This window comes from Lepidothrix coronata, unplaced genomic scaffold, assembly GCF_001604755.1.
Source record: "Lepidothrix coronata isolate B3197 unplaced genomic scaffold, Lepidothrix_coronata-1.0 Scaffold331, whole genome shotgun sequence".
Classification (NCBI taxonomy): Eukaryota; Metazoa; Chordata; class Aves; order Passeriformes; family Pipridae; genus Lepidothrix; species Lepidothrix coronata.
Genome location: NW_016690511.1, coordinates 103,553 through 130,142, shown reverse-complemented (window position 1 = coordinate 130,142; position 26,590 = coordinate 103,553). Strand labels below are relative to the sequence as shown.

The 26,590-nt window shown below is 42.7% G+C and overlaps 1 protein-coding gene across 1 annotated transcript in view; it reads right to left on the bottom strand.

Moving 5' to 3' along the window:
* Positions 1-26,590, bottom strand: part of MSN (moesin) — a 42,845-nt gene that overhangs the window by 9,275 nt on the left and 6,980 nt on the right. The window contains exons 2-4 of the mRNA XM_017838322.1: positions 10,653-10,736; positions 1,270-1,365; positions 460-734 (exon numbers count right to left, since the gene is read on the bottom strand). Coding sequence (XP_017693811.1) covers positions 460-734; positions 1,270-1,365; positions 10,653-10,736 — 455 coding nt within the window. The remainder of the gene's footprint in view (positions 1-459; positions 735-1,269; positions 1,366-10,652; positions 10,737-26,590) is intronic.

The following is a 26,590-nucleotide window of genomic DNA, read 5'->3' as shown; positions in this document are numbered from 1 at the left end:
CTAGAAAAAAGTATATAGGACTTTGAAGACCAAGCACTGCATTTATATATGCACAGTCACATCACTCTATAATAATGCTTCATTAAATACTCCATCCCAGCTCCCCCCCAAAGAAATTCCAGCAAATACAGTTTTATTACAGGGCTAGATAGAGACACAATGGTCAATATTAAGACTTCTGACAAATGTAAGTTTTATTCAGTTGTGCTTCTCCTTGTAGCATATTTTTTTGTTTTGGAGCTTCTCTCACTACTTCTGGTTAGATTTTCAGAATAGCAATAGGATGTTTAAGATTAAAGCTCCTAATTAAATATATACTAATCTAAATCCTCAAAAAGGCACCAGGCTATATTTTATCAAATCAATCAAAACACCTCCTACACTTAAAAAAAAAAAACAACAAAAAAACCAAAAACCCTTTAAGACAGAAAAGGTCTAAGATTATTCAGGTTCACTTACCTCTGTGGGAGCAGTTTGTCACTAGCAAGGTAGCCAGACTTGTGCACCTCTTTGTTGAAGTCTCCATATTTGGACTGGACAGCATAAGAAGCCAGAAGAACGGCTGTTTCTGGAGGACAATAAATGTCATCATTCAGAATTGCCTCCTTCACTTGGAGGAAGAAAAGGCGCTGTGTGATGTCCTGAATCAGCTCCTCTGCCACATCTTCTGGGTAGAACTTAGCACGGAATTTGAAAAGCAAGGGGCTTTCTTTGCGTACATCCTGCGCTGTTACCTGGAACAGAGTTAGCAGATTTTATAGCCTGTATACCAAGTGAAGGGGAGCAGGTTTACAAACAAGAACACAAGCATGCACTAGAAAAAAAATTTCTCCTTTCCAATGAAGTAATGAGTGGGCAGAAAAGTAAGGATTTTCAATTACTTACTGCTAAAAACCTTATCACTTCTCCCCACAGGAATTACAACAGGCCAGTAGTTGTGATCAGTGCTAGGTAAGTTACTTTCCAGGTTTCTCTCCAACTAAGATGCTCACAGTGAGCACCACATCCGCATGTCACCAGAAAGGATAACAGATCTGGCCAGATAACAAACAGAACTACATATGCAGGAAGACCAGGTCAAGCACCATGACTCTGTACACCTTGGGAAGGGGGTATGTGGACACCACAACACCAACTCACTAATCTCACAGTACTTCAGGTGCACAGATAAAGCAAGAACAGAACCCTGACAGAAGCACAGAGACTAAATTTGCCTCTGCACTCCCAGAGATGTGAATAAGGAAAAGTGAAAGCTTGGAGCAAACATACCTTTTTGTTCAATTTCAGCCATGTTGAGAAGCCCTTGGTGTCTTGATACTGAAGTCCAAAAAACCAGACCTCTCGCAGACCAATTGTCTTGACAACCTGGAAAAAAGACAATTAGCAAGAGCCCCAGTCAGACTGATCTCACCAATGGCTGAGGACGTGTTAGAGGTAAGTTCAGACAAAGACAGCCAGTGCCCTGGCCTTCTGCCTCCCCTGCTGCAGTGTACATAGAGGTGACTGGGCATCTGAGGGGTCTCAAGTGTACCACATTCTGCCCTCTCCCTCAGCTCTTTAAGGCTTGTTGCTATTTATAAACAAGAGCTCAGACATTATTTTCTTCAGCTATTTGCAAGCCAACATATATAGCCAAAAAACAATGCAATAGCTCTGACAGGTTGAATAATTGTCAGGAATCAGGGGCACAGCTCCATTTTCAGGTACACCCCTCACTTACCACGCAAACGTACTATTCCTGGGCAGGTCATGAACCGCCCTGCCAGGCTGTGCTACTCTAAGATTTGTATTCTACTCTACCGATAGTTGTGGACAGGCCCCTCATGCAGCTCTTTACTGAGAGGCACTACTAAGAGGAACTGCAGTGGGTAAATGATACACTACCCCTTGTGCTGGGACTAAGCCACAACAGACATTAACTACACTGCTGTGTAAGCTCTCTCTGTAGTTACTTCCTTAGCACACCAGCTGTGCTATGTAAATAAGAGTTAAGAAGGCTTTACAGACGTACTGTAACAAGAGACAAGGGCCTCGTGGTGGGGCAAGAAAACTGCAGTACAGTGCCACTGTCAGTAAAAAGGAGAGGGAAGTTTCTCTGCAAAGCCTGTTCGCTGGCATAAGGCCACCCTCTGTGCCCTGGCAAGCCTGGGATGTGCCACAGGGTGCAGCAAGTCTACACAATGAAGTTCCCCCACATCCCTCCAGAAGACCCAGGGGTTGTTCACAAACCAGCAAACCAGACACTTACTCGTCACCTCCATTACTGGATAAGGAAGAAGAAGGGAGAAGACAACTGTCTTTAGGTCAGCATGGTTCCTAAAGTATGACACTGTCAGCTGTTTTTACACACCATCCAACTCAGGCTTGCTCAGAGCTTCCCCCTTTCAAAAGGGCTAACAACTACAGGCAGGGAATGAGCCTTGCCCTGTGAAAACCAGCTGCCAGGTCAGTTGATATAATTTTGTATTGCCCTAAACCATGTTTTGTGATTCTCCCTAAATGCCTACTTCCTTTTAAATTACTTCCTTCTTGAATCCTAAGGATGCACTCTGTTCCCTTCTGACGTGATCTCTAGCTTTGGCAAGATACAACATCAAGGACGTAAGTTCCCCGCAAACACATCACTAGTTAGATTGTTCAGAGCTTGGATCAGACATTTCTTCTGGCCTTCCAAAAGCAGTATTAGGGCCTTTGTTCCCTTCAGGCCTGAAAACCACGTGCAGTTTTCAGCAGAGGCGTGCCATTAGTAGCGCACACAGAGACAAAACCTACACGAGGTCTTGTAGTCTATGTACATCATCCCACTGGGGTCCCTGAAATTTTTCAGCCTGTCCTTGCTTGAACATGAACTTGAGAGTTGGGCTAGAGCCCCTGCAGACCCAAGGGAATGTGGGACATATAAACCTTCACTCGCGCATATCGCACAGCAGGATGCACACAGCTAAGGAGGCTTTTGGAGAAGAATCAGAATTTGCTGTGTACATTGAAAGCAGGTGGTACAAGGAGGGGAAGAAAGGCTGTCCTGGAGCCCAAGGATAGCTCTGTTCTTGGCAGCATTAATATGAATGAGATGGAAGTTCCTCGCTCCACTGCATATGTCTGCTTTTCTCCCTTCCACTTGCCAGCAGCTTATGCCTGGGAATTCAACAGGCTGGATTGCCAGCAAGGAGCTGAAAGGCACCACACTGAGGCCCCACACAAAAGGACTTTTATTCCACAGCAGAAGCCTGCACAGCAACAGCAGAGACAACAATGAGCTGGGCAGAGAAGAGGGGAGACAGCACAGCACACAACATCGCACTCCCAAGCTGCCTCTGAACCAAGGCAAGGAGGACAGTCCTCCTCCCTCCTCAGCTTTAGCAGGTTATTTAGTTCCATTTAGCAAGAGCAAAAACATGAAGAAACAGCTTTCTACAGCTGCAAGGAGTCTGGCTGGCAGTTAGCAGCATAATTGTGTCTGGGGGTGTACAGCATTCAGCTACTGGCAGTGGCTGAGGCTGAAGAAGAGCTGGCACACAGGACGAGAGAATAGAGAGTACTGTTTAACACAGACCACAATACTTAAATACCTAAAGTCTACACTCTCATCTGGAGAGCAACATCTTTCCTTCATACCAGGGGGAGCATTAAGTCAGTCCCTGGGTCTTATTTAGCCTGCAGTATAAGGCTTGGCCTACAATTAGCAACAGATTGCATGCAGTCTCAAAATCCAGCTATCCCACAGTACCTTGACCAGCTACAATAAAAGTCTTCATCGAGTAGTACCTTTAGCTTAAAATTCTACTTACTAAGCAATACTGCCATAGGAAAAAGGTGCATTTCTGGTGACTCACTTCACCTTCTTCAGACAGTCTAAGAGCACACTAGTAGGGTTTTTTTTACTTTTGTTCACAGAAGAAACACAAGGTATTTCAGGTAACCTTTTCTCTCACTTGTTTTCCAGGTCTGCATGACAACTCCTGTCCTTCCCCTCAGCACTCACTCACCACCCCCAAACTATGTTCTTGCCATTGGGTGCTGCTCCATAGCAGAAGATGGAGCCATACACAGCCTCTTAAACGTAGATTTTAGCATGATAATGATTGCTGTCATTCTCAGCCCAGGAAAGACACCACCACACTGGCAAAGAAGTGTGGATCCTGCATGAAAGTACTATCCACTCATGGGTAAGACCAAAGCACAGAAGCAGGGGAGAAGACATTCCACTCAGACCAAGTTCCTGCACCAGAGGTCAAATCACCTCAGGCTATACCACAGCACAGGTGTCTTGAATGCTGTCCTAGTTCAAGATGAGGTAGGTCTCTCTCCCTTTCTATGACAGACATGCCAAGTACTTCTCAGAGAAAACTGCCAGCAAACCTTATTGCTGGAGGAGCCCTGAGCTGGTGCCACACCTGCAGTTTCATATGCCAGTCAAAATCAACTTTGAACATGGTCTTCCAGGTACCTGAACGTAACATGCAAGATAGGCTTCATCTACAGACACAAATATCTAACTGTCCCCTTTCCATTCAGTTGACGAATGTACTTCTAACTTTCAAAGTGCTAAAATGCCAGAGTGCTAAACAACAGGATCTTTGAGTTTTTGAACTTACTACAGTTTGCCATTGATCTCCTTAGCAACAAGCAGTCCGTTTTTGGTTGGACTACTGCTTTTCTGAAAGTCAGTGTTTCCACATGTTCCTGTAAAATTTGAGACACATTTTCATACCACTCACCACAAGCCTTCGTTACAGGAACAAGAGTTCTGGGGTTTGCTGGAGGAACTGGCCACTGTCCCAAGACTTGGTGCTTTCTACCATGAAACTCCTTTAGTGAGTTTTTTGTTCAGCACTTTCATCTACTGGAGCAAGATGAACACATTTCCTGTGTGTTTAAACACAACCAGGTAGGATCTTTCCAAGGTTAAAGGCTTCTCTACAGTCTCCCTCCCCACAAAGCTTAGTTTGCAGGCCATGACACACCAACCACCTTTATTCCAAACACAGCTCAACTCAGCTGGAGTTAACGAAAAGTCAAGGGGGATTTAGTCAGCCTGTGCTGTAAGCTTTAGCAGCCGTCAAAGCAGAGTCTGACAAACTGGTAGTCTACAAAACCACTAAACTCACTGCAGCAGATGAGTTAAGCAAGGAAACTGCTAAGCATTACCAAGGTTTCTAGCTGCACAACTACCTCAATGGCCATGCAGTCAGAAAAGCAATGCAAGGCAAGCCAGGCCAGGGCACATGAACTCAGAATCTTAAGGGATCTGGCTTTTTGTGAAATCTGAAAGATCCTTAAAAATCAAAAACTAAAAAAAAAAAATAAAATAAATAAAATAAAAATAAAAAATTAAAAAAATTAAAAAAACCCAACCAAATAAACCCAAACAAACAAACAAACAAAAAACCCCACACCACGACACCCACACACTCCACTACATATAAGACTCGATGCAGAACATAAAATACAGCATCAGTGACCAGGTTTGAAGTGTGCAGAGAGATGCTTGCTGTCACAATTTTAACCCATACCTGAGCATGCTTTTCTATTACAAGCTTAGTTTTGACCCCAGAAACTTGAAAAATGATGAAAAGCCTCTTAGGAAGGTTAACCACATGCTTTTAAGGTTTGAAGTGACAGATGTTAAAGTTTTTCTCACAGCACATTTTCCTTAACCGGTGACTTGGCTTCATGGCTCTTAATTGGATAAAGATCACCATAAGGGAGATTGGATGCCACTGGTTACTCTAGAGGCTTGTTCTGGAGTAGCATGCTGAAGCCAACATCTCGTACACTTTGCTATGTCCAACAGCTACCACTGGAAGGACTGAAGTTTACATGGTCAGCTATAGACTCAGAGAGCTCTAAGCACATCACTGAGAAGCACATCTGTTCTGAAGCTGGAGAAACAGAGTTCATCTAAGGTTAGGGAAAGAAGTACTGACTGAACAGCTGAGTAACCACAACTCATTAAGAAGATCCTGAGGTAGGGCCTATCAAATAGGCAGAGATTCCCATCCACTGACTACATTTACCACCCAACAGACCTAGCACAGCAGACAGACAAAAGTCCTCCACCAGAGCCTGGAAAGAACAAGGGGCTCTGAAGGGAATGAAAGAACAAGGCACCAACAGGTCAGAAGTGACCCCAAACAAAGCATTTGAGAAGCTGCCTCATGCAGCACATGGGGGAAGCAGGCAGTGTGTTTTCATACCACAGAAGTCAAAGCAATTGAGGATTCTGTGACTAGTGTGCACTACTCTGTGTCTGCTGAGTAGTCTGTCAGCTGCAGCAGCCACTAAGCCAGGGCATTTCCATGAAGGTGTGCCAGCCAGATGTGCAACACTTGGGCAAGCAAATTAGTTACATCTCTCCTTGCCCAAGGTACAGGTAAGCCCCCAACCCCCCCGCCCCACAACACGCCAAAATCTCACTGATTCAAGCTAGAAGCAATTTACTCCAAAAAAAGGATGTTTAAGAGGAAAAAGATTGGAGGAACACAACTTCAAAGCCATCCACAGCAATAAGTAACTAAGAAGTTCCACCAGAGAAGAGGTTAATCTCTCATGTGTAGGACACATACAACAGAAAGCACTGCTTTAGCTTACAGGCTAGTCTCCAGATTAGCTGCACTTCAGTCCGATACAGAAGAGGGTCAAAGGAGGAAAACAAGTAGCTATCACTGTTGCAGTGCCTGTGCTCTACATCCCCAGGAAAGCAGTATTTCAAGGTACCTGGGAAGTAATGAGGCATACCCCATCCTTGAGCTCTTCTTTTAGTCCATCACTGGCAGCTGAGGAATGGGAGCAAAGTTACTGTTCTTGCTAGTGAGTCGGTAAGCACTGGAGTTCAGCAGCTGGTGTTAAGAGGTACATAAGCAAAGCTGTAAAAGACAGACAGTACAAACCTCCTGTCTCAATTAATCCAGGTTTTGTCCATGCACACAAGCCTAAGGTATTTGAGCTAAAGCTGTACAGTTACAAGCCTAGGAAATAGGAAGAGCTCTAGTATAAATCATGATGTTACTGCACAGTATGTATATCAGCTCAGTGGTATTGCTACAGCCAGCCACTCTTGGGCAGAAAGTACTTCCTACAAAGCAGGGAAGCATCTGAATTGTTCTATCACTACAAAAATTCACTTTGGAATTGAGCCAAGTTGGAAAGAGGAAGACAAGAACATTTCTACCTCAAGCCCATTCACCTATTATTACTATGGAACTTTAAACTCAAACTGTTCCTCCTCATTGAGCTAATACCTAGCTACAAACTTTCCAAAAGTCTTCTGAACCCTATTCGGAGTGGGTCAGAATTATGTCATAATGGGTCAGAATTATGGCATAACAAATATACTCATCTACCTTTATACACAGAAGGTGGAAACAAATACTGCCTAAATGTTACTGAACAGAGTCAGTGGATTATACCAGGGTAGCCGTGCAGCTAGAAAGCTTGGTAATGCTTAGCAGCTTCTTTCTTACTTAATTCAGAACAGACAGCTCAAAGTGAAAGGGCACCCCAGGGCAAAAACATGCTGGATATCTTACACTTTTTCTGTAAAAGAATCAAAAGTCAGGGTTCACACCAGAAGCTCAGTGTGCTGCAACAGCAAAACCATTAGGCTGCTTTGAACAGGAACTCTCCCTTCCCTCAAAAGATCATTGATGAAAGCAGCTCCTTTTTCAGAACCAGCATCATGGAGAAAATACTAGATTATCATATCCAGGAGCATGACATAGCCTAAGGGAGCTAGAAAACAAACAGACATAACTTTGTTCTTACATACCTCATCATGGGATCCCAGATCACCCAAGGATAGAAACTGAGGCAGAGGGAACACATGAGCAGAGAGCTCTCACTGTTTAGTCCCCGTTCACAGTATCAGCAGGGACTGTCCCCAGCACTGGACTGTCCCTTCACAGGAACCAATACACACAGACAGCTCAGCCATATGAAACATACTGGATATATGATAGCTGACAATATATTCAAAGCTTTATCCCTATCCTAAAGGCAGTAAGTTTAGTATTTACTGTCAGCTCACCAGAGGCTCTCATGTTTTGGTTTGGTATTCAGTTAGTTTTTTATGCAAAGATCAATCTGTTTGAGCAGGTCCATATACAACAAGTACTTATTTTCCTTTATGTGTAAAGTCCCTTTTGCAAAAGAAAAGCTTTGAATTTTCCATCGGGGGGGGGATAAGACAGATGACAGTCTGTTGTGCATCTGCATTCAGAGACCAGATGAAATGTTTTCCATTGTGTCAGGAGCTGAATGGCTACCTCATTTGCAATTATTTCTCTTAAGAGACCAATGATTAGATTGCAGGGCAGCAACAGAGGCTGGGATTAGGCTCCTGGACCACTCACATAGCAGTAGCCCTCAAAACTCCTAATTCATGCTAGACATGGAAGACTTTGGACATCCCCACATCTACTGCGAACTCCCTACCGTACTGCTCACACAGTTCAAGCCCTGGCAGAGGGCTAGTCTTCCTACCACCACTATGGTAGTACCACACTACCACCCCCTACTGCTGTTGTGACTAATCATTTAGTCAAAGCCTGGATATCTGCCACTAGGGAAGCTCTAGGACATTCATTTCAGTATCAGCTTTATCAGGAACAAACACCACTATGTCCACAGGGAAATCTGTTATAGGCAGTAGAAAACAGTTTAGTTTTCATTCCAGCAAATATAATACATGGATAATATAAAGAGATGGTATCAACGAGACCTTTTAGAAATAGCAAATATTTAAAACTAGCTTCAAACGCTTTTTTTCCCCATTGTATTTCCTCTTCCAGTTCCACCTACAACCCAATTTAACTGAAGTAAACACTGCCTCACTTATATTAGCAACTTAAAAATTCAGTTCTGCAACATCATTCGTTTTTTCCCTCGGCAAAGTGTTTACTATGGAAAAAGCAAAGCAAAACTTCTGTTTAGACAGGTGCTGCGTAAAACACACTGCAAGGAGGAGAACGGGCAGCTGTCTGAGAGCATGACACAAAGGAGTGAAATCAATTATTAAGACATGAAGAGCTGCCATACTGGAAACATGACTGGATGCTTCTCAGAGAGAAGCTGATGAAGTCCAAGTCTGCCACCACAATGTCAGTTTGCAGCAGGAGCCACAGATGACATAGAACTGACTGAAAACATGTGCAGATTAAAAATGTTACTGACTTCAGTAGTATCGTTTCTTAGCACCTCGTGCTTTGCTTGGATATATCAGAAGCCAGATACTGAAAAATAATCATGGGAAGTATCCACATGAAGAACATCCCCTTAAAAAAAAGTTTTTTTTATGAACTTGGGGAGTATGTCACCTCAGCTTCACTGGCAAACATGCTCATGAACTAACTGGGGCAGAATTCCATGTCACACACACAAATTTTGGACAGAACTCAGCTCTCACTTCTAGCAATCAAAACCTGTCCGATTTGAGACCACACAGGGCTAAAATATGCAGGAGCTACTACACACTAACACACAGATAGCTGAGAGTCACACTGCAATTCAGAACTTTCTTGAAAGCCCTTCTACTTTTCACATTATGAAAGGATGCTCTTTTAGTAAAGCCTAGGATCTTACTCCATTCCCTCCATTTCAGGGCTGGGCTACAAAGAGCAATAGTGTTGAATCATCCAGCTGAGTACAAGAGAAAGTAGTAGTTTGTGGTTAAAAATCTAAAAAAAAAAAAAAAAAGTAAATTTAAATTATGTTTGCTGGCCCTAAATGAAATAACTGACTTCTACGGGTGGATCAGTCCTTAATCTTCTCTCTTCCTTATGACAAGTTCTACATAGAGCAGGCTGCACAACACTTAGCACTACTGAACCACACCCACATCTAACATATCTGGTCTGGTCTGGCAGTTCCCTCACCTTGTCAGTAGTCCAAGATTCATTTTACATTTCTTTAAGCTATGAACTTACTGTTCAGACTTTTTCTCCAAGGAGCAAATTCACAGCTTTTAGAAGTACAGCAGAGAAACACAGTGGAGCCTGTCAAAGTTTCACCCGCTGCAACTGATAATGTCTCTGTTCTGCTGCTCCAATTTTGGGCTGCACATGCCTCTCTGCTTCTTTTTGGCCAAAGCAGGAGGAAATTTGCCTAGGCAGGGAATGCAGGGGAAGGTTGAAGCACCCTATGCAGACAGCCCATCGCAATAAAGTACATCACCGCGCTTAAGATTCCCCAGGGCCTGATGGAGTACAGAATATCACTTTACCTGCACTTAAGAGTTGCAGCAGCATTTGAAACCCAGCTAACCCTCTCCTGTTCTAGAGACCAACTATTTTCTGGAATCAGTTACACAACGCTCGCAAGTAGAGTCAAATAAAAATAGCTTACTAGGTCCTCCGTAAGACTTTTCTTACTAGTTAAGACTGCAGATATATGCTGCTTTCCAGCTACTATTATTGTGAACCATGGCACCAATTCAGTTCACTAGAAGTAAGAATAGCTCCTAACATGTTCTTGGAGATTAAAACATGTAGCAGTTTTGGGAAAAAAAAGTCATTTCTTACTATGCTGAGTTCTCTTGAAGTTATTCTATATAGTGACACACAATCTTTGAAGTCCTTTAGAAACTGTTTGCTGTTGCTTCAATTGAATTACTGTGTCTATATCCACTTTATATCTTCTGCAGCCTCATTGCTTACCTGATCGAAGAGTTGCTTCCCTGTAGTGTTGGGCTGGATGGCAAACTCCAGCTCAGCATCCATGGTGGTAACACGCACGCTGATCTGGAAGACAGAGAAATGCATCACTACAACACATGCTCTAAGTGATACTACCCAGTAATGAAACCCAACACCTGCATAAGGCCAGCGACCAGCTCTCAAGCCTCTAGGAACTTCACTGCCAGCAATCACAGTCTTCTCTTCTACCAGCATGGTGCTGCCAGTTTTCCTATAGAATATAACTTTCCTGTTTTGCAGTGTGTTTATCCTCTCTGTCCCGACAAGTATCCACATGTGCTGACACACACGAGAGCTATTTAAAGCTTATGAAGTCTTTCTGATCTTTCACAAAAGCAGAGATATTCTAAAACTTGGTACACACAAGTAAACATCCAACCCTTCCATTTGAAGGATGAATGTCAAGGAAGGCCCCAGAAGCATTAACAGCTCAGCCTGCTACAGAAGACTAGTCAATACTAACCCATGGAGACTGAAAGCGTACTGTATTCGGAGAAATTATAAGGCACAATTCCTGGCATACCCCAAGGGCAGTGGGTATGAAGCAGACAGGATGCAAGGATGCCCTCACATGCTAAGACAAAAAGGCTGCATATTGAACTAACATAAGCACTAGTATGTGCAAATACTTCAAATAGCAGTAGAACTGCCTACTGCTTTCCAATTCTTTCAGGGAGGAATATGGCAGGATCGGTTTAGGTGTCATTTAATAGTATATGTCATTTAATACTGCAGCCAAGATTTCATTACAATATTAGCCTTTGATGCAAGATCATGAATGATCTTCCAGAAGAAACATTATATGATGCACTATTTTGACAGAATGTTTCACCAGCACATTTTCACATGTGAAACGAAAGTGTGGCAAGGGACTGCAGCAAGGGAGTTTGCAGCTTCATCCCACAGAAGCAGGAAGGCATACACACACCTTTCACTTCTCATGAAGCAACTTAAACAGCAGAGGCATTTCACCTGAAATGCTAGTGTAAAACATTGCCAAATCCATTCAAAACTGATAATTACTGGAAAACATGATTTAGACTCTTGGGGCTAGACAGGAATACTCCTGCCTGAAGGCAGATGCCTTAACTTTAGGCCAGGCAAAGTGAGGTCTGCGAGCAGATCAAGCTGTCTGAGAACACAATTTTATGTGCATGCTCATCAACTGAAAAAGGTGAAGATATTTCACAGTTTATGAACACAAACTGTAGATATTAGAACAGTTTGATCTAAAATATTTTTCCAAAGTTTCAAGGCTTGAAGCTGTACAGATGAGATACTCATGGTGCACCAAACCACAGCACACAGGCCTTGCATTAACAGTTCTCAACTCTTAATGCAAGGCCAACAACTGTTTACCTCAGATCAATAAATCCTAATTTCTTTGCTCTTCATCGCGATCAATCCTCTTAGCACGCTCCACCGGCCTTCCACTGGTGAGCGGTGGAGGGAATTATGCTGTGAACAGTTTTAAGAACAACTCACAGTCACATTTAGTCTATAAGCTGACCACATGACACTAGAGACCAAAAAACCAAGAATAAGAAAAATATTCAAGGAAACACACAATACCAACATGATCATAGCCGACTCTGATCCCTGTATTTCTACCAAGCATAGGGACGGATTTCACGTCTTCTTTACTAAGAAAGCAGCAGCAAACTGCAGAGCTACAACCAGGGTTTTTTCCCCCCAATAAGCAAGAAGCATTCTGCTAGTTACCTCTAGGTAGGAGCTGAAAGAGACCAATAACTACACATCAGAATATTTTTGAGGTTTCCCAAAAAGGCTCTTATAGTCTAGGCATACCACTATTTTGTACTTGATATCCTCTCAAGATTAAACTAAGTTTTCTTGTTTGAAGTCTAGCTAAAAATTCCATAAGGTAGGCTTAGCACAGCAAAGCTGAAGTCAACGTAAATTGCAGTTCTAGGTGTTGCATGCACAAACAATGCTGTTTAGACGTTACTGGAAACAAAGATATCATGAACAAACAGATCAGGAATAAGTTGGCTTTAAAGCCCTCTAAACCTTCTGACACAATGAAGTCAAAATAAGGAAAAAGCATCCCAGAGAAGTAGCAAGTAAAGAACAAATGAGCTAAGCTCATAAGGATGAAGCTTTATTCAAAATTAGCAGCTTTCAATAGCACGTAATTGCCATAAGTTCTCTAGGTATACACCTCCCCAAAATTATTCTCCTTAAATCCTAGACTTTGACAATGGGCTAATTTTACAGCGCTTTGGTGGAACAAGAATCCAGTCACTTCTTAGAAGGGCTGAACATTCCCCAAAATAGCTTTGCTACTTACACTTAGAAGCAGTCTCTTCCACCACAAAGAGTGCTGGCCTCTAATCCTGATTCACCCAGTACCCACCAGCAAGAGCAAAGCTGTCCATAAGCCACATCCAAGTGTAAGAGGGTTTACATTAAATGAGCCATTAAGTAACACATTGCTTTTTGTTCATTTAAAGTATTTCCTGTTCACCTAAAACAGTAACATACTATTCTGCTTTTGTGGTAGCTGGTATTTTCGCTCCATTGTTTATGGATAAAGCACAGTAGCTACACTCTTCTAGTATCATCTGCACAGGTGATTAAGGGCCAAATATCTGAGCACAAAGGAAGCACAGAACTGAAACATTTGTGGCAGCTCTTTGCAACCTGTGCCCAAACAGCTCTTTGAGCTATTTAGAGCAAATCACACCTTAAAATTTAAAATAAAGCTACTTCAGTAGCTATCCCCATAATTCATGCAGCATACTTATAAGACTCCCATTTCTCTAAGCACGTTGAAATAAGGTCCCACATTGGAACCAACAAAATTCCTTCATTGTTACTAACTTAAATGCTCTTGAGCTATCTGACAGTATCTCCTTCAATCAGTACATTCAATAGGAAGAGATACACTTCCACATCCCCAGTGGAAGCCCCCAGTGCTCCAGCTGAGTGCCAACCCAAGGTTTAGGAGCAGCCAAGTTTTGAATGGGTCTGTACTTGCAACTTTGGCTGATCTAAGACAGCAGAAGCTGACATACCACAGGAAACAGGCTTGTGCTTTGGAGGACCACACCCCGGCAGTGCTGCTTCCCCGAGCTGAACAGAGTTTTACCATGTTCAAGAGCACACTGCTGTGAACTGTCAGCAGAATGAGCTGGGGAGAGCACGTCCTGGGCTGTCACAGGGACATTTTAACCATGAGCTGTGTAGTAATTTAATTCTTGGCTAAGAAGTTAGTTTGCTATAAAACTGAGCCTTGTTAAGGCTTGGTGTGAAAACAGCACACAAGGAATTTTTTTCCCCCCATATGCTACCAAGCCAGGGGTGTTTTTGCTTTTCCAGTTCACAACCGCCAGCTTAAAGTGAGGTTTCTACCATTTCAGGTGGTGGGAGGCACTGATCTTAATGCGCTCTGCCTGTGGTGCAGACAAGCTACAAAAAGAGATCTACAGACCACTATAATCTCTACCAGACAAGTATGTGGCAGGCACTGCACGTTTACCTTCATTCTTCTCATTCATTTAAAGTCTCAGTTTAAGTAAAACCACTTTACCGTGGCATTCACAGCCAAGTACTGACCAACACAGATGTTACGCACAGCAATAAAAATGCTATAGCAAAACAAAGCCAACATGATCCAGTCCCATCAGAATTCAGACTTCTTTGCTCTGTTCTTTGAGAGTTATCCTGCCAAAGCACTTTTAAACCATCTATCTAGTTTATCATCACTTATTCTAAGAAAAGCCTCAAGATGCATTAGCATTAAGCTTCCGTATTTCTAAACCATCTAATGAGGTTTTCCTAGGTTTGAGGGCTGGCAAAACCATCCGCATGCTTATAATTTGGGTTGCAAACAGAACAAAATGCTCCTCAGTAAGACATTTGACTTGGACTGCTGAGTATATACAAATTTAGTTCTGTCACTCCAGACAGGTAAAGTGCACACCGCTGAGACCTGTGAGAGAAAAAGACATTGCTCACCAGTGATTAGATCACAGGGCCTATGGTGGCAGCACTCATCCCCAAGTATACTATACTCCTACTCCAAAATTTAGCTTCCAGAAGCTATAGGTCACCACCACCACCCTCCTCCCATCATGTTCAGCACTCTCTACAAGAGAGAGATTTAATAGACAGTGGTACCAAGCACCTATTTGTAGCATTTTTTCAGATATTTTAATATTGCCCATATACCTTGAAGTCTCACTTTCTGCCACACTGAGATTCCAAACAAGTTTTACTGGTAGCAGTTACTGTCAGGTATCTGACAGGTTTCTGAGTGAGCCCTACTAATAACGTGCTACAACAACTTCCTAAGATGAAAATGTGTAGCTGCATAGGGCAGGACAAACAGGAAAGACTGACACCATCCTGCTCGGTAACGGATGCGTTGCTCGTACTAATTCAGCAGCACACTGAGCAGCGTGAGCAATAGAACAGACAATTCTGTTTGTCATAAGTTAAGACAGGAATAGAGTACTAGGAAATTCATGTCAGAATAATAAGTAGAGTCAGCACACCAGAGTATCGACCTCTACAAAACCCTGACCCTGAGCTAAAGTTTCATTTCCTCCCTGCATTTCCTGAATGCAAGGAAACTGTGATACCCTGCTGGGCTATATGCTTCAACCTTCAGATATTCCTGCTTCCCAGGTTCAAGCCACCAAGTGAATTGTTTCTGGAGAAAGTGGTATAGGGAAAACTCATATTTTATTGCAAATTTGACTGTTACAGAACAGAAGCAAGTTCAATCAAAAAGAAATTCCAGACCAACCTTTGTAGCCTCTGCGCTATGGGGCACCAGTATACCCAGCAGATACTGCATGTAAAGACACTAGACAAATACCATGCATCAGTTCCAAGAGGTCTAGCCAGAGAAACACATTAAATCCAGCTGCAGTTCCATGAACTCAAGATCTCATAAGGCACCTTAATAATCTAAAAACATCCCCAGTTGTGGCTTTCAGCAAGATTAACAACAATATAGTAAGTTTAACAAGAATTGTCCCCCTGTTCCTCAGAACAAGTAAGTAAATTCTGGAGTATGACTGCTCCCCAGTGCTGTACTTCCCTTCCCACCATGCTGGTCAGCCAACACAGGCCCTGCTGCGAGCACAGCAGGGCGTACCAGCGCACTGTGCTTTGCACTGCCTCGGAGGGGCAGTGGAGGTGATGCCCCACACCTCCAGCACCCACCATACTCACAGACATCTGGCTCCTTCCTGAGCGCAAGCACCCTGCCGAAACAGCCCCGGTCCTCTGTGTCAGGAGGAGGCTGGAATCGGGTCATGTGAAAGTGCTTGCAATTTCTCAAGGGATTACACTTAATTAACCAAGCCCCCTTCCAGCAGTCTTAAAGGGCCTTTTCATACCTCTAAGCTCATCAGGGAACAGAACAGCAGCAGTGACACCACACTGCAGCCCCCAGAGAGAGGTTAACCGTCCCAGCAGCTCCTGGGTGCTTCCCAGCTCTCTCCACTGTCCCCATCCTGCTCCATGGGGGACACGGTACTTCTCATTTGACTGGAGAGCAGGGCAGGAAATAAATCTACAGAAGGTGTCCCATCCCATCCCACTATGACAATTTGAACTAAGCCACCACCAAAGGAGAAAGCTTGCCCACCTTTAATACACTCAATACCTGTGAGCCAGAAGTAGGACTTACATCCTATATAGTATGTGGCTTTGTTTTGGTATACCTAAGTAATGCCTGTGAGCAGGACCTTACCTTTTAAAGCATCCCTAATGATTTTAGTGCAGAGTCTGAAGACCTCTGTTTTCAGTAACAGTTGATGTTACTGAAAAACTAAGCTACTTTGCACATACATATCCTAATCATCTAATGTTAAGACTAAAAATGGACACAAGCAAAGATCATTATCTGAAAACATTTTACTAGATACAATACCCTCATGATTGCTGTAAGAGAGAAGCATTTGAAGTAAAAATGATTTTAATAAAGTTAATCACTAGAACTGCAGCATGATAATCATACACCAGTAACTGCTCTTAGTCCCCACAAGGCAAGATGGCTCATGTGGACAGCAAACCACAACACCCGCACAGTTTCAGGAACCATGCTGCTGAGGACAGCCGGAGGAAACAAGTCAGAGCAGCCAGCAAGACTGAGAAAGTTCACAGCTTTGAGGAGTCTGCTTTGCAGAAACTGGACAGAGAAAGGGTGGAGGCAGCAACTCCCAGGCCAATGGACCATGTGACATACGTAGCATTCAACATCTCACTGCAGCAGAGACACCAGCACACAGCACTTTGCCCACAGCTTCCAGCAAAGCTCACCTTCACAGCACCAAATTACTAACATGGGGCAGGGGGGAAACCTAGCTACAGCATACTGGCCATTAAAAAGATATGATGCCCCATGTGGAGCTTGGAAGAGCAGAGAATTTCTGCTTTACCTAACAAAGCAGTTTCAAAATAATTCTGTGTTTGCTCCAACTGCATTTTCTCTTAAGAGTTTTCTGGCAAGGTTTATAGCAGGCATTGCATTGCATCCAGTGGTTGAAAGACCCAACTCCTATTCTTGAAAAGGATAATAAGAATACACTGACTGAGGTGATCAAAAATCTGATGCAAAACATAATGCTAAAGCAATCAGTTTCAAAAAAGGAAACCAAGTGATTTATGCTAATATAAACCCTGTCATACTGTAGCATCATCAGAGCCCCAGAGCATATTTGTTTGGCTGTTAATCTCAAAAATAGTCTGCCGTGTTCATTTGTACTGCTCATCCTGCAGCAATAAGGAAAACAAAATTCTTCCATACAGCAAGTGGTAATCAGGAATATTCCCAAATTAAAAAAAAAAAAAAAAAAATCAGTTTCCTTGAAGGCACTTGCTGCCATTGAAAAGGTAATGCCTACACAGCAGAGCACCAGCAGTATCTTATTGCTTTTCTGGTTCTCAAGACCATGTGTGAGAAGCCACTGCTACCTTTGTGTTTAAGTCCAAGTCCTCCTTTGCAAGTGATCAATACCCTGGTACTCAGAAGGGCCTGAGTAGAGGGTCACCAAATGGAGTCTGAGGGGATGATCCTTGCAGGACATGTCCATCAGTCCAGAGATCAGTTACTCATATCAGGGAATCTACTTCAGACACTGTTATATAGGGCTTCTTTTTTTCTCTTAAGTGGTGGAGAATCAGATTTATTACCCTCAAGGTCAGTCTCGCTAAAAAATGAGGTCTCCTTCAAACCACGTTCACAGAGCTCAGAAAGCTTCAAAAAAGCTTATTCCTCACGCAAAGGGTCTGTCCTTTGCAGCTGTCTTACTTTAGATGCCTTCAATCACCCTGCCCCAGCTTTGCCGCTCCCTCATAATCAGTGTATCAAAGCTCCAGAGACACTTCACTTGGTTAGTAGCAACAAGCACTCAGAACATAAAAGCACAACAGAGCCAGGCAAAGCCAGGGCTGTGCCAATGCTGCTTCATAGGGCTGGAGAACTCTGCCTTTTAGAACTCTGGAGGTATCATTTACCCAGTTTAATCAGTGATCTGATCTGGGCAGGCCACCTTTTCAGGAATAATAGTTCTACTTTATAACAAGATTACTACAAAGTTGTTAATTCAAAACAATTATAAAAAAAAAAAGGCAGGGAATTCCCCTACCCCCTACACAGCATGGCTTCCAGAATCATTAATTACATGTTTCCAAGTTAAAGCTACTAGAATGTATTTCCTCTCTTCTCAACCAGTCACATCCTACCAATGGTGTTTGAACTCCGTGGCTGCTAGCAGCCTGCCACCCTCTCCAGAGGGTAAACAAGTTTCAGTTTGAGAAAAGGAGTTGCAAAATGAGAGTTCTAAGTCAGGAGAAGCAGCCAGGGGTGGATCCCCACATTTAGTCAAGTTCAGATACTCGTATGCGACTTATTACATAACTTACTCCTAACCTTGTGCAATGGATCAATTCCTCTATTTTTGCCATTTCCTTTTTCAGAAATAGATTCTTCACGTACCTCCCTTTGCTTTCCTGTAGCTGTTCCAACTCATTAACATTGCCATTTTCTGTTTCTTCAGAGCTACTTTGAAGAAACCCTTGGAATAACTATTTTTGTACCTGTTGTTTGAGTGACTTACAGAGAACAGCCTTTACTAGTCAAAATCCAGAAGGAAATTAAAATATCACAGGGAAAAAAAACGGACCCCTTTTCCACAACATCTGGATGAGGAGGCATAACTTGAAGAAAAATCTAGCCATATGCATTTGCCATCATTCAACTTCTACAATCTGTGTACCTCTGGGTTTTGTTTTGGGAGTTGTTTGTTTTGTAAACACCATTTTTTGTGCCCCTTAGAAGGTGCTTTTCTCTGAAAAAACAGTATACACCTACTATGGCCTCTGCACACTAATAGTAGGGTTGGCAGCTGTACTTCACATGTCAACCACATCCCGTGCTAAAGCTCTTCAACCTAAGAGCAGTTCAAAGGGCAGTGGATGTGTTCGAATGCCGGCAGTGGTATGGTGACATTTCTCACAGCTATTACGTGCCCCTCCTAGGCAATCCTACTCACAGCTTACAAACACATTTTGTGCCGCCCCCCCTTCCACTGTACACCACACAACGGTGTTATGATCCTGGGGGGGGGCTGAAGTAACTTGACCAGCAAAACAGTTGCTGCAGTCACCACCATCACCACCAAAAGCACTTCAGATTTTCTGAGAAGACTCTTAGAAGGCGACTTCCCCCCACCTGTAACCTTGCCTTAGTCAAGTTCTTCCCTCCCTCCCCATTCTCACCCCAAGGGCAGGGGATTTCCAAGTACTGTTTAACAGTTGCAAAGACCCAGTTGGAGGGGCAGTCAAGACAGGTAGCCAGGACATATTTCCAAATAGCCAAGGAGCTTCCAAAACCTAGCATCCAGTGGATGTCTGCCAAAATCACAAGCAGCTACTTTGCTGGAAGGGGCTCAAAACAAAATTGAGACAGGATGCTAACAAGACAAGTGTGAGCTGCACAGAGGCATCACATGTACAGTAAGTACTTGAGATTCCTGAGCTAATAGACTAAATACTCAGTCCCTACATACAGGTCTTAAATTCAGCTGCAGTTAAGAACTGGTTTAGAGGTAACTTGAAATTGAGGGCAAATAAAATAACTATGCTCTGACACTCTTCTTATTAAAGACACTTTCTCCAGGGAAGAAAGCATGATAACTGCTGTGACCAAGCTCTTCCTTCTCAAGGACTCACATTTGGATAAAAAGTCAGAGCATGCTTATCTGTTTCACATGCTTCTCTCTGTCCTTCAACCAAGACACTCCTAGCAGTTTAGCTCTGGTAAAGAACACAGAGCTGCCTGTTCCAGACACCCCGAGCATGGCCTGGGTGTGGCACATCAAGTTCTTGGCCAGCTCACAGCCCTCACTGAAAGTCTGAACAATAGCCAGACTTCTAGGAGCTAGAACACAGTCTTACTGTGGGATCTGACTGCTCAGACTATGAGCCATCCCTCCAAATTTAACTGCAGGCGCAGTCAAGGGTGAAGTAAAGCTGTTTCATCATCCTGTGATTTTCAGTTTTATCATTTCCAGCATGCTAGACAAATCCCACAACTTCCTTTCAGTACAGGGTCTCATTTAGGCTGGCTGCATTTTCCTATCTATTTAGCTAACAGTTCCCTAAAATGCAGGATTTATTTTCTTTTTTTCCCCTCCACTTCTTTTTAATATTCAGTTTCCCCGCCCACATTTGCTTCCCTTACCACCAACTTATTTTAGGTTTTAAATAGTTCTGTTGGGACTGCCCATAGTTTATAAAACACCAACTGATGATTACTGAAGTACCCTTTGTTATTTTCAGTTCCATCTAGTTCAAGTATTTGGGCTTTCCCAATATAGATGAGAGTAGCTACAGCACTACGATACACAGCACCCCGTGTCCCCAAAGGCTCCTGAAGGGCCCAGAGCTGCAGGGGAGCTGCAGAGAGCAGTGCCAGCAGAGGCAGGGTGTGTACCCACCACCCGAACAGCCTGCACCCTCCCAATCACTTCTCATGTTCATACTCCACAATTACGCCACAAGCAGAAACAAAGAACGAATCAGGGTGGGAATAACTCATCCATTATTTTCTCCAGCAGAACCATTTCATTGGTCCTGTTTGCTACATTTACACAGGGGCACTGGTACTGGCTACAGAAAGAGGGAAGGGCAAGATGGCTTTTTGGGTACAACTGGACAAGACGGACCAAGCTATTGAACCACTTCTTATTCCTCACTCCCAGACATACCTGCTTTATCCCCTCCAAACCTATTATTTTTTAATCTCTCAAGGTGTTCTCACAAAGTCTATTTCAAAAAGCTACAGCTACCTGAACATAATTTGCATCTGGTGGACTTAAAGGCTGTAGCTTTTTTACAGAGAGATACAATAGCCCTACTATTTTACAGAGAGACAGAGTCACATTTTAAAAAACAAAATAAAGCCTTAGAGTTCCAGAGACTACTACAGAGGTAAGCTATTCCCAGTTTGCTATGGGGCTGCATGTTCTGAAACAGTGCTATAAGCTAGGAAGCAACTATCAAATGCTCTAGTAACATACTGCCTCAGGACTTCAGAGCCTAACACCATCTTCTTGCCTACTCTAGCTTCACATGGGAAAGTGTTTTAGAATACTACCTGAACATAACCAGATGTCCTACACAGATCAACTGTACCAGCAAACACAACAAGTAAGATAGTTGTACCCAAAAGTAACTGGGATATAATAAGAGTTCCTTAAAAAAGGGTTTGCTTTTGTTAATTTTTAATCATTATACTTGACTTGCTCTTTTACTTTCTCCACGCAATCCAGAAGATGCAGTTCAGAACTTTCAGGCACCTACACAATACCTCCTAAGTTCCAATACTTTCCAAGTTATCTTTGTTAAGAACTATTGTCCCATTGTAACAAAAACATGACCCTAAACATCTAACATCCAATCTAACTTAGAAAATGACCTACTTAGAAATTGGCGTTGTTCTGAGTGTGAGGTTGGACCACACGACTTCTAGGGTTATCTCCAGGATTAATTTTTAAATAATTCTACAAGACTACAGAGGTTGTTGGGGAGCAACCCTGCAGCATTCAGAATGCATGTGGCAGAAACTGATGCTTTATATCAAGTGGGCAAGAGCAATTCCTTACATGATTTGCAGTTTCAGTATTTAGATCCTTTATCCTCCTCTACAGAGATCTTAGGGACTACCTTTATGCAGCCAAACAGACAGATAAGCCAAACTGCTAGTGGTCTTCCTAAAGCTGCAGGTCAAAACTGAGAAACACAACTGGGTAGCAGGAAGAGAAATAGGAGATGGACTCAGGATCTGGCTAAGTCAACATACACACACATATAACTTACAAAAGCAAACTCACTAGACTAAGCAAAGGCAGGGAGTCTGAAAAGCAACCTTCTGCCGAGAGCATTCACAATTCAACTTGACAGCTTAACTGTCAAACCCAGACCTGCTGTGTAGGGTTGTTTTTTGTTATGTTTTCATTTTTTTCCACATGCTAAGGTACAGCAGCGTAGGGTTTGCACGCGTGAATTCAACTTTGATCAAAGACTGAGGCTCCTTCAACATTCCTGCATGCAGATACCTCACTACTAACTGCACGTTTCCAGGACACTGGGAACAGGAAAAGCTGCTAACTCTTGCTCAGGCTTGCTGTGGAAAAGGATAGTCCCACATTAATGCATCTAATAACCCATCTTTCTCTAAGGGAATAGCAGACCAATGAAATCACTTGGTTTATAAGACTGTCTGAATCTTCTCAGATTCCGATTACTTTCAAATACCTCCAAACACTGCCAAATCAAAGCTGCCCTTAAATATTGTAAAAGCATTTCTCGGTAAAGTCCTCCGTGCCAAACTTTTCTGAGTCCGAAGCAACTTGCACATAGCAATTTGTAAAGAGACAAGGAAAAACTTGGAAGGACAGAGCAATGCAACACACAGTCCAACAGGTTCAGTAGAGAAAAAAAAAGAGACACTATCATTTTTTTGCAGTATGAAAGACAAAGCATGGGTGGCTATAGACTTCACATAGCCCAAAACACTCACAGCAGCGAGTCATTAAAAGAAAAGAAGAGTAAGAAAATTCTGAGTGTTCAGGAGCTTGCTGCTTCACAGTTTGTCATGGCCGGGTCAGAATACCATCAGTTCCAGGTTCAGTTTGCTGTTTTAAGCAAAACAAAAAATATTATGTCAACACTTGGCTTCTTTAAATACCAACTTCAGGTAACGGGTTCCTTGATTGCTTTTTGGAGCAAAGGACTAACATTACAGCAACAAGGAAAGCATGTCACATCAATGTTCCAGGAAAGAACAAGTTACAGTCCAGCTTCTGTAACAGTCAGCACTACAGAGCTGCAGGCTGGAGGACTAAGACACGTCGCTTATCCAAATATTTTCTTGGTTTAGCGATAAAGCATTCTATGGTGTTGAATAAGAACATTCTCCAAGCCTTCCACAGTCCCAACCACGGACTCGGAGATTTCTGATATTTTAAGTAATGCTAGCCTTTTCTGACCCTATTATTCAAGTTACTAGTAACCTTAAGAGTTTGAGACAGCTCACAAAATGAGCAGTCATGTATAACAGTTCATACAGCAGCTTCTGTTTCTCTAGGAGATTGTGAATATTGCTAGAACATAACCATTTTACTGGTCTTTGCTTTCTATACTTCACCACGGCAAACAAGTTCACATGTTGAGTCCCCCTCAGTTAAAAATACAGATACTGCAACAAAAATCCAGTTGCTCACTCACACGGCACATTTTCAGAAATAGAAAAATCTAGGTTTCTCAGCTTGAGGTAAGCTCAGATCCTGATTTTTCCCTGAGGATAACTGTAGCCACAGAACACTGAATACAGCCAGACACTGGATTCAACATATCTCAGCTCAAGTTTTCATTATCTATCCAATAAAACAAATTAAGTTATTCAGTCACTTTTTCAAAAGTGGTTTTAAGTTTCCTTAACATATAGATACATGTAGGGTAACTATATGTTGGCATAATAGTTATTGATGCTTAAGCTTTTAATCTCATCTCACAGAGCACAGAAGTTTCTCAACATTTGGATGTAACATTTGGTAGTTACAAACAATAATCTAGAAAAGCAACACCCTTCTTATTCACACTGTACAGTGTCTCCATTAATGAATGCTGTCAAAACTTAAGAGGAACACATGAATATAATGAGTAATATAATCTAGTGCAATCCCTAAAGGACAACTCTAGTGGTTTTAAAAACAAAACACACACAAAACCACATACACCAAACCAAACATGTCACAATTTTGCACGTTGTTACTGCTTAGACACTGAGTATTTTATTGTCTCAGCTTCAGTACTAGCAAGTTTCTTTCAACTCATCCAGTTTTCCAGGCAATTTTGCTTTCTTGATTCTTGCAGGTCTATTTTAGTGGTCAGATATTAAGCAGATTAACCAAGTAACTGGGCACTATTGAAAGGCATTTAAAGGACATTAAAGGCCTTTCTTTAAAGGACAATGCAATCATCAGGCATAGCTAACATGGGCTCATGAAGGGAAAGTCCTAATTTGATATCCTTCTACAATAAGGTCAGCCACTGAATGGATGAAGGAAAGGTGGTGGATGTAGTTTTTTGGTATTTTAGTAAAGCTTTTGATACTGTCCCTCACAGCATCCTTCTGGACAAGTTGTCCAATTGCAAGATGAGGAGGCTCAAGGTGTTCACGGCCAGGCTTCGCGAACGCGAACGAAGATTTGGGAAGGGCTCTACCCACGTTTGTAAAAGAACTGGATAAAGAACCAGTGGCAGCAGGCTCAAAGGGCTGCAGGGAATGGGGCTGGCTAACAAGCAGTCACCAGTGGTGTCCCTCAGGGCTCCATAACAGGGCCAGTGCTGTTCAGCAGTTTTAGGGATGATCTAGATGCAGGAGTTCAATGCACCATTAGCAAATGTACTGACAATACAAAACTGGGAGTGCTGTTGACTCTCTCAAGAGACAAGAGGCCTAGCAGAGGGGTCTAGCTAGATCAGAGTGTGATAGATCAGTGGCATGAAATTTAAAAAGAACAAATGCCAAACTCTGCACTTGGAGCTGAGTAACACCAGGCACATGTCCAAATTGGGAGAGGAGTGGCTGGAGAGCAGCCCTGCAGAAAGGGATATGGGAGTGCTGGTCAGCAGCAGGCTCAAGAAGAGCCAGCAGTGTGCCCTTGAAGACAAGAGGGCAAAACACATCCTGGGGGGCATCAAAACCAGCAAACACAGCCAGTCAAAAGAGGGCACTGTCCCGCTGTATTCAGCACTGGTGCAACCTAACCTGGAATACTGGGTGCAGTGCTGGGTCCACCACTGACGTGCCTGAACATGTCCAGGGGACAGCTGCAAAGCTGGAGAGGGGCTGGAAGACAAGTCCTTTGAGGAGCAGCTTGAGGACTCTGGGTTTCTCTAGTTTGAAGAAAAGAAGGCTGAGGGGTAACCTCACTGCTCTCTGCAGTTTCTTGAGGATGGGACATGGAGACAGAAGGGCTGATCTTTCTCCCTTGGATCCAGGGACAGGATGCATGGGAATAATTCAAAGCTGCATCAGGGCAGGTTTAGAAAGGATATGAGGTGGCCAAACCCTGGAGCAGGCTTCCTGGAGAGCGGGTCTGTGTCTCAAGCTTGCCAGTTTAAGAGGCATTTGGACAGTGCCCTTAACATGATTCAGCTTTTTGTCAGCCCTGAAGTGGTCAGGCAGCCGGACAAGATGATCACTGTAGGTCCCTTCCAACTGAACAATTCTATTCTAAGTAGAGGCTATGACAGACAGACCTATCTACTTCTTAAAAGGAAGAAGAAACTCACCAAGAAAGTAAGTAAGCATATCTGAAACTACAACCATTCACCTCATGGGAAATGAAGATCCTTTTCTAAAATGAGGGGAAGAGAAGGATGAAAGTTTGATTCTCATTTAAGTTAAATTTAGAACATCTCCACAAAATTGAAATAAATATTAAGCATATTTACCATAAACATCCATATAAAGATTACTATGCCATATTCCTCTTGCTAACTTGCATATGAACAGGTCAAACACTCATTAAAGTGTCTGCTTAATGATCTGTAGGTAAATCCTTACTTTTAATACATATGTACAAATCTCTCCTTCTCTATCATTTCTAACTGGAACTCCCAGGTTGCCAGAGAGCTGTCATACTAATAAGAGGACTAATAGGACTGTTTTATATAAGAGGATGTATTAGACCACAAAGTATCGTGTGGGTTTTGTATCACCAATTTTTATTGGGCAACCTGGTACTGCTTGAATTTGTCAGCAGTGGAACTGCCTTACCTCTTACAGTGTGCCTTCAGGACCATTTGCTGCCATTCTGCAAGTCCTGTGGATTGTAACTGTCAGGAAGATATCAAGTTCTGGATTTTAACAGAGAAAAAAAACCACACAACCAGAACCCTCTTGTCCATCCAGCAAACTGCCTGAAAAGACATTTAGTGTATTAATGAAATAAATGTTCTCACCCTCTGAGCACGCTACTCTGGAAGAGTGAATAAAAAAAAAATAAAATCTATGCCATATTTATATTCTTAGAGATATTATGAACAAAAAACCACACCTCTGCAGGATCAGAGAGGTGATGTCAAGCACCCTGACACTTCATGCTAATTATTTCTCTGGCAGCTCAGTTTTTACGCTGTAACTAAGCACAGAATTAATACCAGAGACTCAAGTTTAATAGAGTTTAAAATACATGGCAAGGATTTAGCATAGACCATGCTTTATTAACCTATGTTAAGTAAAAGCAAGTACATTCATTAAAAGTTGTGACTAAGTGACTGATCAGATTGCCATGGCAGGTTTTTCCTGTACTTTGTCACTTCCCCACCATAATGGGGTCTCCCAATCC